This window comes from Rutilus rutilus (assembly GCF_951802725.1).
Source record: "Rutilus rutilus genome assembly, chromosome: 11".
Taxonomy (NCBI): Eukaryota; Metazoa; Chordata; class Actinopteri; order Cypriniformes; family Leuciscidae; genus Rutilus; species Rutilus rutilus.
In genome coordinates, this window is record NC_140216.1 from 12,250,364 (window position 1) to 12,264,618 (window position 14,255).

The 14,255-nt window shown below is 36.0% G+C and overlaps 2 protein-coding genes across 2 annotated transcripts; one reads left to right on the plus strand and one right to left on the minus strand.

Annotated features, from left to right (window-relative positions):
- Positions 1-1,044: 1,044 nt before the first annotated feature.
- ddx39b (DEAD (Asp-Glu-Ala-Asp) box polypeptide 39B) lies at positions 1,045-12,603 on the minus strand (the record flags this gene model as incomplete). Its single annotated transcript, XM_084422490.1, has 11 exons — positions 1,045-1,600; positions 1,964-2,111; positions 2,213-2,357; positions 2,449-2,558; positions 3,395-3,526; positions 7,128-7,246; positions 8,638-8,821; positions 10,929-11,021; positions 11,123-11,250; positions 11,337-11,568; positions 12,484-12,603. 11 exons carry the CDS (start codon positions 12,601-12,603, stop codon positions 1,584-1,586), a joined length of 1,428 nt encoding a protein of 475 aa, XP_084278616.1. The 3' UTR covers positions 1,045-1,583.
- Positions 12,594-14,177, plus strand: polr1h (RNA polymerase I subunit H). The gene is made up of 5 exons (XM_084422492.1): positions 12,594-12,734; positions 12,862-12,981; positions 13,220-13,323; positions 13,436-13,545; positions 14,040-14,177. The coding sequence occupies exons 2-5, from the start codon at positions 12,864-12,866 to the stop codon at positions 14,062-14,064; spliced, it is 357 nt and encodes a 118-aa protein (XP_084278618.1). The 5' UTR covers positions 12,594-12,734; positions 12,862-12,863; the 3' UTR covers positions 14,065-14,177.
- Positions 14,178-14,255: the final 78 nt, after the last annotated feature.

Genomic DNA, 14,255 nt, shown 5'->3' on the forward strand with positions numbered 1-14,255 from the left:
GCAGTCAATTTTTATCAAACAAAAATAATACATTTAATTTTAAGTGTTTTTTTTTTTTTTTAAACACTGTATATGAACTACAATGGCATATTCATCAGAGATGAAACAGTTGAAATCAGTTTCTAACAATTGCATCCCTTATTGCATGTATATTTGTTTGTTTTTATTGTGGGTTACATGAGGGGCTACGGAAACTCTAAAGGGACATGGTGATGGGAGGAAATTAATTAGAATTATTTTGCGTTCACCTGCAAATGTTCTGCGTTACCCTAGAAACTTTGCATTCAAAAGTTGAGTTCTTTGAGTTTCTTGGGGGAACGCAAAACTTATGTGAGAGAATGCAAAATCATTCAAATATAAATGTTTTCTCCCATTTTATTTTGTCCCTTTAGTGCCTCCGTAAGGGGTCTAGCTGTTAGAAAATAAAAAATGGAAGGGGGTGTTTGTTTGTCGTTTTCTTTCTCTTCAAATAAAACTCTTAAAGTGACCTGATATTGACTCTTCTACCTGTTGTTGTTCTTTACATAGCAAGTAACCTACATTGTGAAATGTAATCCAGATTTGGTAATCTGAAAAACAGAATCTGGATCAGGGTGATCCAATCCTATTTTGCTTTGAAAAACCGGCACAAAAGTAAGATGGATTACCTAATCCTGGTTTGATTTTTTAACAACTGGGCCCAGGTGTATTTTGTTAAAGCCCTTCATTGTCCATGTTCTAGCAGTCCATCTCGCCAACAGTTGAGCGCCTAGGCTTTTCAAAGTTTATTCTTTTGACCGTGAGCATGGACAGATGCATTCTAGTGGCCTTTTTTCAAGCATTCAAATCACCCGCACACACACTCTTGTCTGTGCGAACACAAAAAAAACTGGCTGGTGCGCATGGACATCAGTGGACTGTGCTGATGACAAATTCCATCACACGAACAAGGGACATTTTAGAGTGTTCGGGTATCAGTCAAAAGTCTTGCGATCTACTTTGAGATGTGAAATGAACCAAGTGTGAAAACACAAATGTTTAAATAACTGAAAAACAAAGTGTCTGTAAATTAAACAAACATAGTTTATTTGGTTTAACAAGCATTGATAGTTTAAACAAAGAGGCCGTTTGTCTGGCATTCGAACGAACACTAATTATATTCCTTTTATACCTACTTTACTGGTAACAAGCATTCAGGATATACTGCTAATATGTTTAATAACTTTCAAACAATTTTACATCAATGCAATCAACTGTATGGTCTATTATAATCCAATGATGAAAACTCCTCACATAGAAAACAAAAAAATATGCCTCTCCATTATAAATAACTAAAACTGAATAAGGCAAATTATTCATATTGAGAGGAAAAATAATAAAAATGTAAAATAATTGTTTCCCCTTTCAACAAGCAAAAACAGAACTGAACTACTGAGGAGGAATTAAGAAACCCACCACATTTAGGATAACACTGCGATATGAGCTGTTTATTTTAAGTATACACTGACACCATAACAGTCTATATGAAATAAAAACTCTCAGTTGCTACCAAATGCTACAATGCCATGCATCCTCTGAAGAAACTGCTGCCTGTTGTGTCATCTTTATCGTGTTTGTTCAACTAGGAGAAGTAGATGCACAAGGAGAAAATCACGTAAGACATTTAAAACATTTGATTTTTTTAAAACTTTTTTTACATTACAAATAAATCTGGTCAATTTCAAGATATTCCATTAAAGAAATAGTTATTAATTCAAAATTTAAATTCTGTCATTATTTGCTCTCCCTCATACATTTTGGACCTCGACACCCCCATCTCAATTCACTTTCTTTATATGGAAAAGAGCAACCTAGAATTAACAAGATATCTTCTTTTGTGGTTCACAGAATTTTTTTTTAAATGAGGGTGAACAAAGAGAATTTAATGTTTTTGTGAATTAACCCTTTTAAAACCAGCCTGTAAAGATGGAATATTAACACTCACTGTACGACGAGATGTCGATCTCCTCTGGAAGTTCGCTGATGTTCACCTCAAACCTGTCCTGAACATCGTTCAAAGTGCGTGCGTCAGTCTCATCTGACACAAAGGTGATGGCCAGACCTTTCGTTCCAAACCTGCCGGCTCTCGCAACCTGAAAGAATGAGAAAGGTTAAAGCTGTTCAGGTGAATCCATTTCCAGCCCATGATTTGGTTTTGTTTGACATAAGCCATTGTCACATGAACTGAACCGACCCTATGCAGGTATGTGTCCGAATCTTCAGGCATGTCGTAGTTGAACGCAATGTTGACTCTTTCGATGTCCATACCTCGGCCAAACAGGTTTGTGGCCACCAGGATTCGTCTCTGGAAATCCTTAAATTGCTGATATCGAGCTAGTCTGGGATAATAATAAGATGTGATCTGAGCCCCCAAAAATCCTACCATCTTAACTATAACATTAAAGTGCATAATGTGTGAATGTTTTCTACCTTTCATCTTGAGGCATTGCTCTATGGATGGCAATGGCAGGGAAATTTTGCTCCACCAGCAACTGAGCAAGAGCGATACAACGCTGCACCGATTTAACGAAGATCACCACCTGCAATACTAAGCAGCTGTAACACCGTACCAACCAATTTTCATCATTAAAATGAAACAACAAATTTTAACGGACCACTTAAAACCAAGTGGACAAATTCACCCATTGACTTTTTCAAAGCATAGGTTAATCTTTTAGCTCACTTGGTTAAAAAAATAAAAAAATAAAAAATAGTTTGTCATCCAGCAACCAGCAATCCAAAAAAACAAGTACAAGAAATATAGAAAGTAATAGTGGACAGTGAATCTATAGGCCTAAATATATAACTCAGTTTATAAAGCATGACAGTAACAATTCTTTATATTGTCACTAACGATTTATATTTCAAATAAATGCTGTTTTTTTTTACTTTCTATTCATCAAAGAATCCTGAAAATCATGGTTTCCTCAAAGGAAACATGGAATCATTTTTTATTTTTCAAATAGAAAACAGTACTTTTAATGTTTAATAATATTTCATTATATAAATGCAGCCTTAATGATCATTAATTTAAATCCCACATTTTCAATGTAGAACACCACTGTCTTTTATCCACACAAAAGTTTACTTCTATGGTTCCATTCCAGTGGGTTGTAGTTTGCATTTAAGTTGTATTAACGAAACCTGTATTCAAATGAGATGAATTGTATTTTGCATTACAGCCTGTGAACGACCAGATTGCATGTCACTTTGAGGTATGCAAACGTTTATTAGACAGTGGAAAATTTTGGTTTGAATAGATTTGCAAACTTTAGCGATTAACCCTGGTCTCTTTTGAATCACTCTCGATTTGAATGGATTAAACAGTGCTAGGGATCTTGTCTTGTGTGTGTATCCTGGTGGACTCTCGAGATACCTGGTTGAACTCCAACACATCCAAGAGGTCAAAGAGCTTCCTGTTCTTCTCGTTGTCCTTCAGCTTGACGTAGTACTGCTGGAGGCCGTGAAGCGTCAGCTTGGTCTCATCGTCCACAAAAATTTCCATCGGCTAGGACAACCAGTGGAAGCAGGGGGGAGGTGAGGAGGGGTGGGAGAGGAGTGTGCAGGTTCAGGGGGTTAAGATTGTGTGAAGACACATACAGGAAAGTTGACAAGACGTGGGTGGTGCAGATCATAGTGTTACAAGGGTGTGAAAGAGGAAGTGGTTTTTATGACAGAGTGTAGGGTGGAATGGGTGTCGATGTGGATAGGGAAAGAAAGACACCAAAACACAAAGAAAAAACAAGGACAAAAGAGGTATAAAGATTTTAGCAAAGGACAGTGGTGGGGGAGGGGACGACAATGAGAAGGAGAACATGGTGTTAGAAAGGAGAGAGTTATGAAACAGCAGGAAAAAGGGAAGCAAGAGAAGGGATGGGGGTTAGATTCACCCTCCCCTCCCATCCCAAGCCAATGAGGACGCAACACACACACACAGTCTCAAACACGTTGATAAATGCTACCCTGCTGACCTAGACTATATTTAGCTACCATTTTCAAGCCTAAAATCATATCTCTGCAATTTCTAAATAAACGTTCAAAAACTACAGATCTTTTGAGAAACACAAATTAAAACTACCAAACAATGTGCAGTTTGGAAATCACATGAAATTATATGTTGTAAGGAGTTTTAAGTAGTATAAAGTCAACATGAAATCGAAACGGACCCTATTTGCATTCCAAATACACATTCCTGTTCTTAATGTGGTTGATTCATCAGTCCACAATTTATTTTCCAAATCTTTTTATGAATGTTTTATCTGTGCATGTGATTCATTATTTTTGACCTTGTCATTTTTTATTTTATTAAATTATATAAACAATTTTAATTAAAATATGGGACTTTTTTTGATTGGATGGAGGCAGATCCAATCAATTCAGATCCAATCAAAAAACAATGCATAGATATCCTCAGCCTACATTTTCTTTTTCTTTGTTGATAATCTGTTTTACTCATACTAGCTAATTATAATCGGATTCCAATCAGATATGCAAAAAAATTGGATTTGGACATAAAGTCTAAATAAGGCATAAGTAAGAGGCCAACTGTAGTCTGAATAACGTGTACATGCTAGTTGAAACCGATCTACAATCACATTATCTAGTTTCCGATTCCACAATTTCAGTCGGACTAAAGTATCTGCGTAACATTTAAAAAATATGAATAGTTGCTTTTGTCTGACTGAAAATATTTTTTAATATATTGTTTAATATTATTTTAGGCTACTGGTAATGCAGCCTTTTAGTGTATAAGTTATGGTGATAAATAACAGATTTGAAAAAAGATGCATGACAATGGGACAATTTCAACATTTAGCCACCATACTAGTCTTAAAGGGATAGTTCACCCAAAAAAGAAAATTCTGTATTTCTTTCTTCTGCTGAACACACACAAAAAAGGACATTTTGAAGAATATGGGTAACCAAACAGTTGACTTCTATGAAAGTCAAAGAGGCCCATCAGCTGGATACCCATATTCTTTAAAATATCTTCTTTTGTGTTCAGCAGAAGAAAGAAATTCATACAGGTGTTTAACAACCTGAGAGTGATTAAATTATGACAGAATTTTCATTTTTGGGTGAACTATCCCTTTAAGCATGTTCTGGTGGTGTTTCAGTTGATTGCAAAGTTCATCCCAATTTCCTTGTTTCACCCGGAAATTGTCACTTTACTTCAGAAGAGTTATAAATGCCATTTCATGTTAACTTTAAACACTCAAACACCACCTAACATTGTTACTGCAACACTATGTAACATTTAGCATTGGGATGTTCTAACAAATCAATTCAGAAGGCTAAATTCATCCACCAAATTGCTTAAAAATACAGAGAACATCCTCAATCTGATCTATCTGTGCAAAACTACACATGTTTTAGTATCTGGGCCACTAATACAAGGGTTGTGGGAAGAATAACAAATAGTAGTGGCCAAGAAAAAGTTACTGAGTTCACAATTATATTCTATCACTATTGGGCCCTTACCAAAAGCACTATACTCCACCTTTATTAGTGTCTAACACACATCTTTGCACTTACCTTAGAGATGTTAAGGCAAATCTATCACTTCCTGTAAATCAATCCTCTTATTTGCTGCTGAACTGGTGTGTCTAAAGCTTTTTTTACTATATTGTCTTCAACCTAATAAAGCTATCAAATCAGTGGATTACATTAGGCTGCATCTGAATGTGCATAGTATTTATGTATAATAACTCTCACTAAATGAGTGTATGTTTGAATCAGTTTTGAGAGTCATTATTTTATAGTATATTATGGTGCAACAGGAATTTGTTCATGAATATTTAGTAGAGTCATGTCACTTATGCCCCTCACAAGTCATTCAGACTTTTTGAATAGGTGCAAAGTTGTATTTGACTATTTATGGTTTCTGTTTGAGTCACTCTTTCAGTTGCTCTTTGCCACCTAACGGTTCTTCAAGTGCGTCTCTATCTACACCCGCGCATATCTCCTCTCTCCTCTAAGTTTCTTCATCATCTCATTCTCATCCCTCTCGCTCCAGTCTTCCGCAGCTTAATCCTCCCTTTCTCTCTCTTGTCTTGTCCCTCACACCCGCGCATGCTTTCTTCTCCGTTTTGGGCCAGTTTTATTGCCTTGATTTTAACTTAGAAACAGACAGTGTTTTCTTTTTTCTTTGGGGCAGATGAGGAACCGTGCTAATCACAGACTGTCAGCTGGATTGATGAAGAGCTGTTCCATCATTGGCTGGTCCACCTGAACTCATTTATGCCACCAATGACTGAATCTTTTTGTTTCGCTTTATTCCTCAGATGATTTCATTATGCTGTCTGCTTTGTTAAAGAGTAATTAATTGCAGCCCTGGAGTGCCACTTTGTCGTGAATCGAATGTAGTTTTTAGCAGCTGGCTTGCTTTGTTAGACCGATACTTTATCGGTTTTAGTTTTGTGCCCCTTGAGAGTGGCTGGCAGCTGGCAACAGAATTTATGAAGCTCCAACAAGTGCTTCTTTTAATTAAAGGTTATTTGAGGACAAATCTCCAGGCTGGAATTACAGTCAAACAGGAACTAAAGTAATTTGTCTTGATAAATAGATAGTGAGAGTGAAGTATTATTTTAATATGAGGAATTTTGTTAGAGTTTGAATGAAGAGTTTTTCATTATTAACTAAGTCCCTAAATGATATTTAAATATGTGTTTATGCTTTGATTTATGGCCCTTAAGTGTATTTGAAGATACACTACATCCTTCCCTTAAAGACATCCTCTTATTCTGTTTAAAATATATTAAATGGACTCTTCATGACTTTAGCAAAGGTTGTTAAAGGACCTGTTTAAATTTACAGAGGATTGAGCCTGATGGATGGTGTAATATCTGTTGGCCAAACGGACGGGTGACTGTGTTTGCCAAATGCTGACGCAGCGCTGCCAGCTGAGGCGGGGATTAAGGACTTAACATCTTTTTCGCTGTGCCTCTATTAGTTAACAGTCTGTGATTATCAAACGGGCAGGAGAGTGGGGCATTTAGCGTTACGATGTCTCACGGAGGCCGTAAATGGATCTCTTTCAGGTGTATATGAGGTGGTCTTGTGAAGGGAAGGAGCTGTTGACATGGTAGAAGTAGGAGAGGCGTAATTACATCTTGCATGAACTTTCTACAGATGGGACGGATCTCTTTACTCAGGGTAGCACTGAACATCATGACTTGCTTCTCGTGAGGGGTCATACGAAAGATTTCCTGGACATCCCGCCGCATATCTGCAGTGGACAGTAAAAGAAAAATGCATTTACAGTGCTGGTCAGAATTATTTGCCCCCTTGGTAAATATGATCAAAGATGGCTGTAAAAAATAAATCTGCATTGTTAATCCTTTTGATTATTATTTTTAGCGCAATTTTCCACCGGACAAAATTGCGATTGTTAACTCATGATTTCTGTTCTGTCTGTGCGCACCAATCTTGCACTTCTATCTACTCCTTAACCAGACCACCTAGAGACTTCGGGTTTTCGGCATTATGTTAAGGAAGGTCTAATCTCGGGAACGCACAAAAAAAATCCAGGAAAAGATTTTGGATTTCCTGGAAATTCCAGAAAAAAATCAGTTTTTTGCAAATTTCTCGGCAACCATAATAGCTATCGAGTTGAAACAAATTGCAATCGATAGCTTCTAAAATTTACAATAATATTAGCAAAAAAGAATTGATCAAAAATCTTTCCTTTATGCTTCAAAAATTAATTAAACCTTTATATGAAGGGAAATAAGAAAAATATTGCCTTTTCACCTATAAAACTATTGTTCCACAGAAATACGTAAGGAAGGTATTCACAAGAGTCATGAGCACAATTAATTCCACTGAATTACGGCAAGAAATCAATGAAGGTATCGATCAAGATTTGGAGAAGGAGCAAGAATATATGAGAAAACGACAAGAGGTTGTTGCAAAATAAATGGAAGAACGTTCAGCAAAGCGACAAAAGATGGCGACATCCACACCAACGGCTTCCTCATCAGGCGTATCTGATTTCTACGATGACTCGTGGCTTTCAGAGGATGTTTTGGCAAATATCTCGAAAGCAGAAGAAGAGTTTACAAAGTCACAAGCCAATAGTCAAGCAGAAAAGAAGGAAGAATCTGAAGAGGACAAAGCAGAAAAGGAAGCTGATACAGAGAAAATCGAGGATATTGAGTGCAAAAATCTAACCTTTCATTGAAGTAAAAGAATTGAAAGTGGGGGGAAAATCACATTATGAAATAAATGTTTTTCTCCAAAACACGTTGGGAACAATTATTTGCTCCATTTTATTAAATACTTTTTGCAACCTCCTTTTTCCAAGATAACAGCTCTGAGTCTTCTCCTATAATGCCTGATGAGTTTGGAGAACACCTGACATGAGATCATTCCTCCATACAGAATCTCTCCAGATCCTGCAGATTCCCAGATCCATGTTGGCGCTTCTTCTCTTCAGTTCAGCCCAATCATTTTCTATAGGGTTCTATAGGATCTGGAGAGATTCTGTATGGAGGAATGGTCTCTGATCTCTTGTCAGCTATCCCTTTCAAGAAAAGTAGGCAGTACACGGTGAACTGCACACTATTCAAGTAAATTCCATTCTGAACACATCCATAGTCTCAAAAAGAGATTGCTCACCAAGTTGCTCCAGCATCTTGTCGCATTCATCCAGGATGAAGTGCTTGATGTGTCGCAGGTTGAGACTCTTGTTGCGAGACAGAGCTAAAATACGTCCAGGAGTTCCCACCACCACATGAGGGCTCTCTCTCTTCAGCACCTCCTCATCCTTCTTTATAGATAAACCCCCAAAGAACACTGCCACCTGGGGGAGAGGGACAGCGTAAGAAAACGCATTTGAGAAAAGTTTGTCTTTGAAAATAAACTCCTGAATTTACAGTGACGTGGCAAACAATAAGGGTAAGTGTATAGAAAAGTAACTATAGGTGTAGGTTTTATTAATACATTTTATTCATCAGTATGAATTACCCATAAATATTAGATGATATTATTAGTATAATATTTGAAATGGCTATGAAAAATTATGTTTAATAACATATCTTTTACGATGGAAAAACATTTCATTTCCACCATTAAAAGTCACACATCAATATATAATTAACAGATTCATCTATTTTTCATGTAATTAATAAATCTCCGCCCTGTATCAAATTTGCTGAATGAAATCCAATACTTGTTTCTTATAAACTTTGGGTTTCTGATTTCAAAAATAGTGGTTATTTTGCTCTACAATTTCACACTTTCTTGCAAAATATGTGAATTTCATTTTTTTTTTTTGCTTTCGACAACCATTTATAAGGTGAAGAAGTCTTGTATTATCCCTTAATCACCAGAAAAACTGCCACAAAGACATGATTCCCATCTTCCTCTGAGGAAGGTTAGAACTGTTTGTTCATTTTTTTCAAACGGTTTTCACATGTATGACATTATTTTATGCCTAATCCTAATTTCAAGGTTCTTCAAGGAATTATGGCCAGTGACAGAAGATAATGCAAGCATGTCGACCCAGGTGTTTTCTGGTACATCTGAGGGCGTTTTACTACATCCAAACAGAAATTATTTATCTAGTGTTTATGTAAAAAAAAAAAGAAAGAAATGAAGTATCTGAACATAATTTTACACTCCTTTACAGACTGAAAGTTAAATGATACATTTGTATTTTTTTTTATGAAATTTGCACACAATCAGCTGGGGTTTTTTTTGACACAGCAGCAGGGCTGTGTTATTTGTGTAACATTATATGTGAGCAATTTGGTGGACATTTTTGGTGCTGTATGCAAAAATAAATGTGGTACAATTTGATGGTTGTGTTAATTATTTTGATAATACTACATTAAGTTCAGATAATTATGTAAAAATTGGTTGAGATGTGCATTCTGCATATGAGGTAGGAATCAGTTGTCTACATTAATGATGTGATGAAAATGTATTAAAATTGAATGTTGAGAAGACCAAAGAGTTGATTACTGATTTTAGAAGAAAGAGATAGTTCAGTCTTATAAATATCTTGGTGTCCTTTTGGACAGTAAATTCAACTGGAAGAAGAACAGTGAGGTTGTGTTCAAGAAGGCACAATCAAGAGTGCCTTCTTTAAAGGTTAGTTCACCCAAAAATGTCCCTAGCATTTACATAGTCCCTTAGAAGCCTATGGAGGAGTGATCCAGCTCTCAGATTTAATCAAAAATATCTTAATTTGTGTTCCGAAGATGAACGAAGGTCTTACGGGGTTGGAACAACATGAGGGTGAGTAAGTACTGACAGAATTTCCATTTTTGGGTGAACTAACCCTTTAAGAATCATGAGTTCTTTTGGTATTAGTTTTATCAGGTAATCCTGGCCAGTGTTTTGTTGTATGCAGTGCTTTGTTGAGGAGGGAGTTTTACAAAATGACAAGGTTCGGTTATTGGTTTTACTTCAGATTCATATGAGGTCTTGGTGGAAAAGAGAACGAGGGCAAAATTAAAAATTTTGACTTATGAAGGTCATCCACTATATGGTCCTTTTGGTGGACTTAAAAGTTAATTTATTGAGAGATTAGGGATGCCTCAGTGTTCTACTGAGCGATTTAGAAGGTATTTTATTCCTACTGCAGTGAGGTTTTTTTTTTAACGAAGCTGTGTAATTATTGTATGGATTGATTGTGCTGTAATGTTTAATTGCTTGTGCTGTTTGTGATGTGTAATGGTGGCAAATGAGTTTCCCCTCAAGGGGATTAATAAAGATTAACCTAATGATGTAATTATTTAGGTTTTGTTCCAAAACTTGTGTTGAATTATGAAATTCATCAGATTTTTATAGTAAGTGTTTGCAATTGCTATATATGAAAATGAGTCATTCTAAAACAGGTACAGTATTAAAGCTTTTCCTTGAGGTGTAAATATGAAAAGGGTTCAAATAGAACATCTTCCTACCTTGACACTAGGCATGTATTTGGAGAAGCGCTCATACTCTTTGCTGATCTGGAACGCCAGCTCTCGAGTATGACACATCACCAACACTGATACCTGGGTGAGAACAATTACTGGTCAAGTCAACGACACGTAAAGCACACTTTATTTATGTCTTAGTTCTTTGTTATCAGAGCCTTTTAAAAGAGAGCTGTTACCTGACCGGTCACTGGCTCCAGCTGCTGAAGGGTGGCCAACACAAAGACAGCCGTCTTCCCCATTCCAGACTTGGCCTGACATAATACGTCCATCCCCAAGATCGCCTGAGGAATGCATTCATGCTGAACTGAAAAAGGAAAAACACAAATATATTCATACTAAACTTAAGCGGATATCCAAGGACCTTATATGAGCACATGTAGAATTGCTCACCCTCAGATGGATGCTCAAAGCCACAGTCTACTATAGCTCTCAGGAGTTCTGGTTTGAGAAGGAAATCCCTGAATCCTGAGGAGTGGATGGACACATATGACCCTTTGACCCCTTCTTTCCTGATGGATATGACACTGTCGCTGTGTCCAAGCCCTGTATCCCCAGCAACACCACCATCAACTTCATCCTCCTCATAGTCTAACAGCTCATTCTCAACGTCGTTCTCCGTCATCTTGCAGAAAGATAGGAATAAAACAACGGTAAATGCAAAAATATGATGAAATATGCTGGAGTAACTGCTTCTTCCTGTCAATCATTGTTATATATACTATTATCTGCTGCTATTTTGTGTGTGTGTGTGTGTGTGTGTGTGTGTGTGTGTGTGTGTATTATTTGACACAATTGACGTTTTATGTATGTCTGTGTTTATAAATTGTGAATAACATTATCAAATCTAAATAAAATTAAATACTATATGATATTTATTATTAGATTTGATAACATATTTATAATCATAACATGATCATAAATTACATTAGAATTAGAAATGTGTGTCTGTGTTATTTTATTCGATTTGATAACATATACAGACTCATAGCGTAAACAATTCTTAATTAAGACAGCTATTAAACAATAAAATCAAATTCGCCGATATTACAATTTATTCAAAGCTGTTGTTTTATGTTAATTAATATGCATGTAATTAAGGGGACAGGTCGCTTTAAACTAAGAAACTATCGCCTGGTTTCACAGACAGGGTTTAGATTAAACCAGGATTAGACTTTAGTTCAATTAGGACATTTAAGTAGCTTTTATAAACCTACCTTAGAAAAACACATTGCTGGTGTGCATCTTGAGACAAAACAATACACTAACATATTTTAAGATATGTCAATGCAAGTTTTTTTTTTTCAGTTAAAACAGCTCATTAATGCAGTTTAGTTTGGGAATTGTCTATGAAACCGAAGGAAAATTAAATATATTAGCGGTAACGTTAGCTTATCCATTTAGCCCAAGATATTATGTATCGCGCCAAATCATACACTATGACACAACATTCCTATGCGTTTTCTAACGGAAACTAAAGACTATTATCACCTCCCGTGTTGACTGTTATTTTTATTTTTTATGAAATAATCGCAGTTACCTCGAAATGCTGTATGAAGCAGTTGGATTTCACTACACCTGCTGCTGGATACGTCGGCAACGTCATCAACAAGCGACGAATAGAGGGTTTTGATGAAGGACCCAACATGTGGAACTGCATGAACTGCCTTGAGAAGAGACATTTCAGTTTTTAGCGAAGACATCATATTATTGTTATTAAAACTTGAGTAGATACCGCAACACTTTTCCAGCTGGCAAGTTTAATACAATTGTATTCGAACTTCTTCTTAAGTAAGTTCTATTTATGTGGATACACGTGTGACACATTTGTTTATGTGTTAGTTACAGAAGTCCTAACTGTTTTGAACGCTGTGGATGAGGTGTGTAAAATAAATCTCTGTACGTTTTATTTTTCCAGCAATGTCATGTTTTAAAGGTGACCTCGACTTTTGCCCTGAATGTGGAAACATTCTCCCAGTGCCTGGCAGGGAAAATACTATTACCTGTCCGCGATGCTCTTTTGAAATATCAGTTGAAGGTAAGAGAGATCTTTTTAATGTCATAAAATGTAATTTATGGCAGGGGTTTTCAAACTGTTATTCGTGACCCTTAGGGGCCCGCTAGGGGAAAGTTCAGAGAAAACCAGTGTAAAATAAATAATTATAATAATATTTAACTACATTTTATTAAAATAAAAATAGATTAAATCATTAAATTGATTTGTATGAAAACATATGTATGAAATATGTATATGTATGAAAAGGGTTCTCTCTCAGAATTCACAGGTCAAGTTATTAAGTCGTCGGTGGTGTTTAATCCTTTGGATCAGAGCTCCATTGCTAGTGACAGCGTGGAAGATGCTGAATTAAAGGGGCCAGTGGTAAGTTATTTCAAAATACAGTAATTAATTCTTAAAAACTATTAGTTATATTTGTAATGTCACCCAATAAACATTCTCACCTGTTTCTCGTTTTCTGCAAACATTTCATCAGATTGACAGGAGATGTTCTCGCTGTAATAAAGAGGGAATGGTGTATCATACAAGACAGATGAGATCGGCAGATGAAGGGCAGACAGTCTTCTTCACATGTATACACTGCAGGTAATTATGCACTCTTAAAGGGATAGTTCACCCAAAAATGAAAGTTATGTCACTTACTCGCTTAGTTTCTTAGTATTACTTAGTTTCTTTCTTCTACTGAACACATAAGAAGATATTTTGAAGAATGTCAGTAACCAGACAGTTGACGGCACCCATTGACTTCCATAGAAGGAAGAAAAATACTATGGAAGTCAATGGCTACCGTCAACTGTCTGGTTACCAACACTCTTCAAAATATCTTCTTATGTGTTCAGTAGAAGAATGAAACTCATACAGGTTTGGAACAACATGAGGGTGAATAAATGATGACAGAATTGTTATTTTTGGGTGATCTATCCCTTTAAGCACTTTTAGTGATCATTTTTAAATGAAACCATTTATACTGGTACCAGGTTGTCCTTAATGCTGTTTATACATTGTTTTATAACTGCCATCAGTTCAATCTGTCAGTGTACTGACAAGAAAAATATATTCATTTGATTTCTCTGTTACAGGTACCAAGAAAAGGAGGATTCATGAGAAAATTACCTTTGCTGCTGTTGTTGTCTTTTACAGTTATTGGTTGCCAGAATTTAAATAGTATTAAATATAAAAATACAATTTATTTGTCCACAATGTTAATTCATAATAAATTTTTTTTAAAAGAATGTGTGAAAGTCATTTTTTGCTGGAATTTATATTATACAGTTTACGTTTATAATAATAATTAA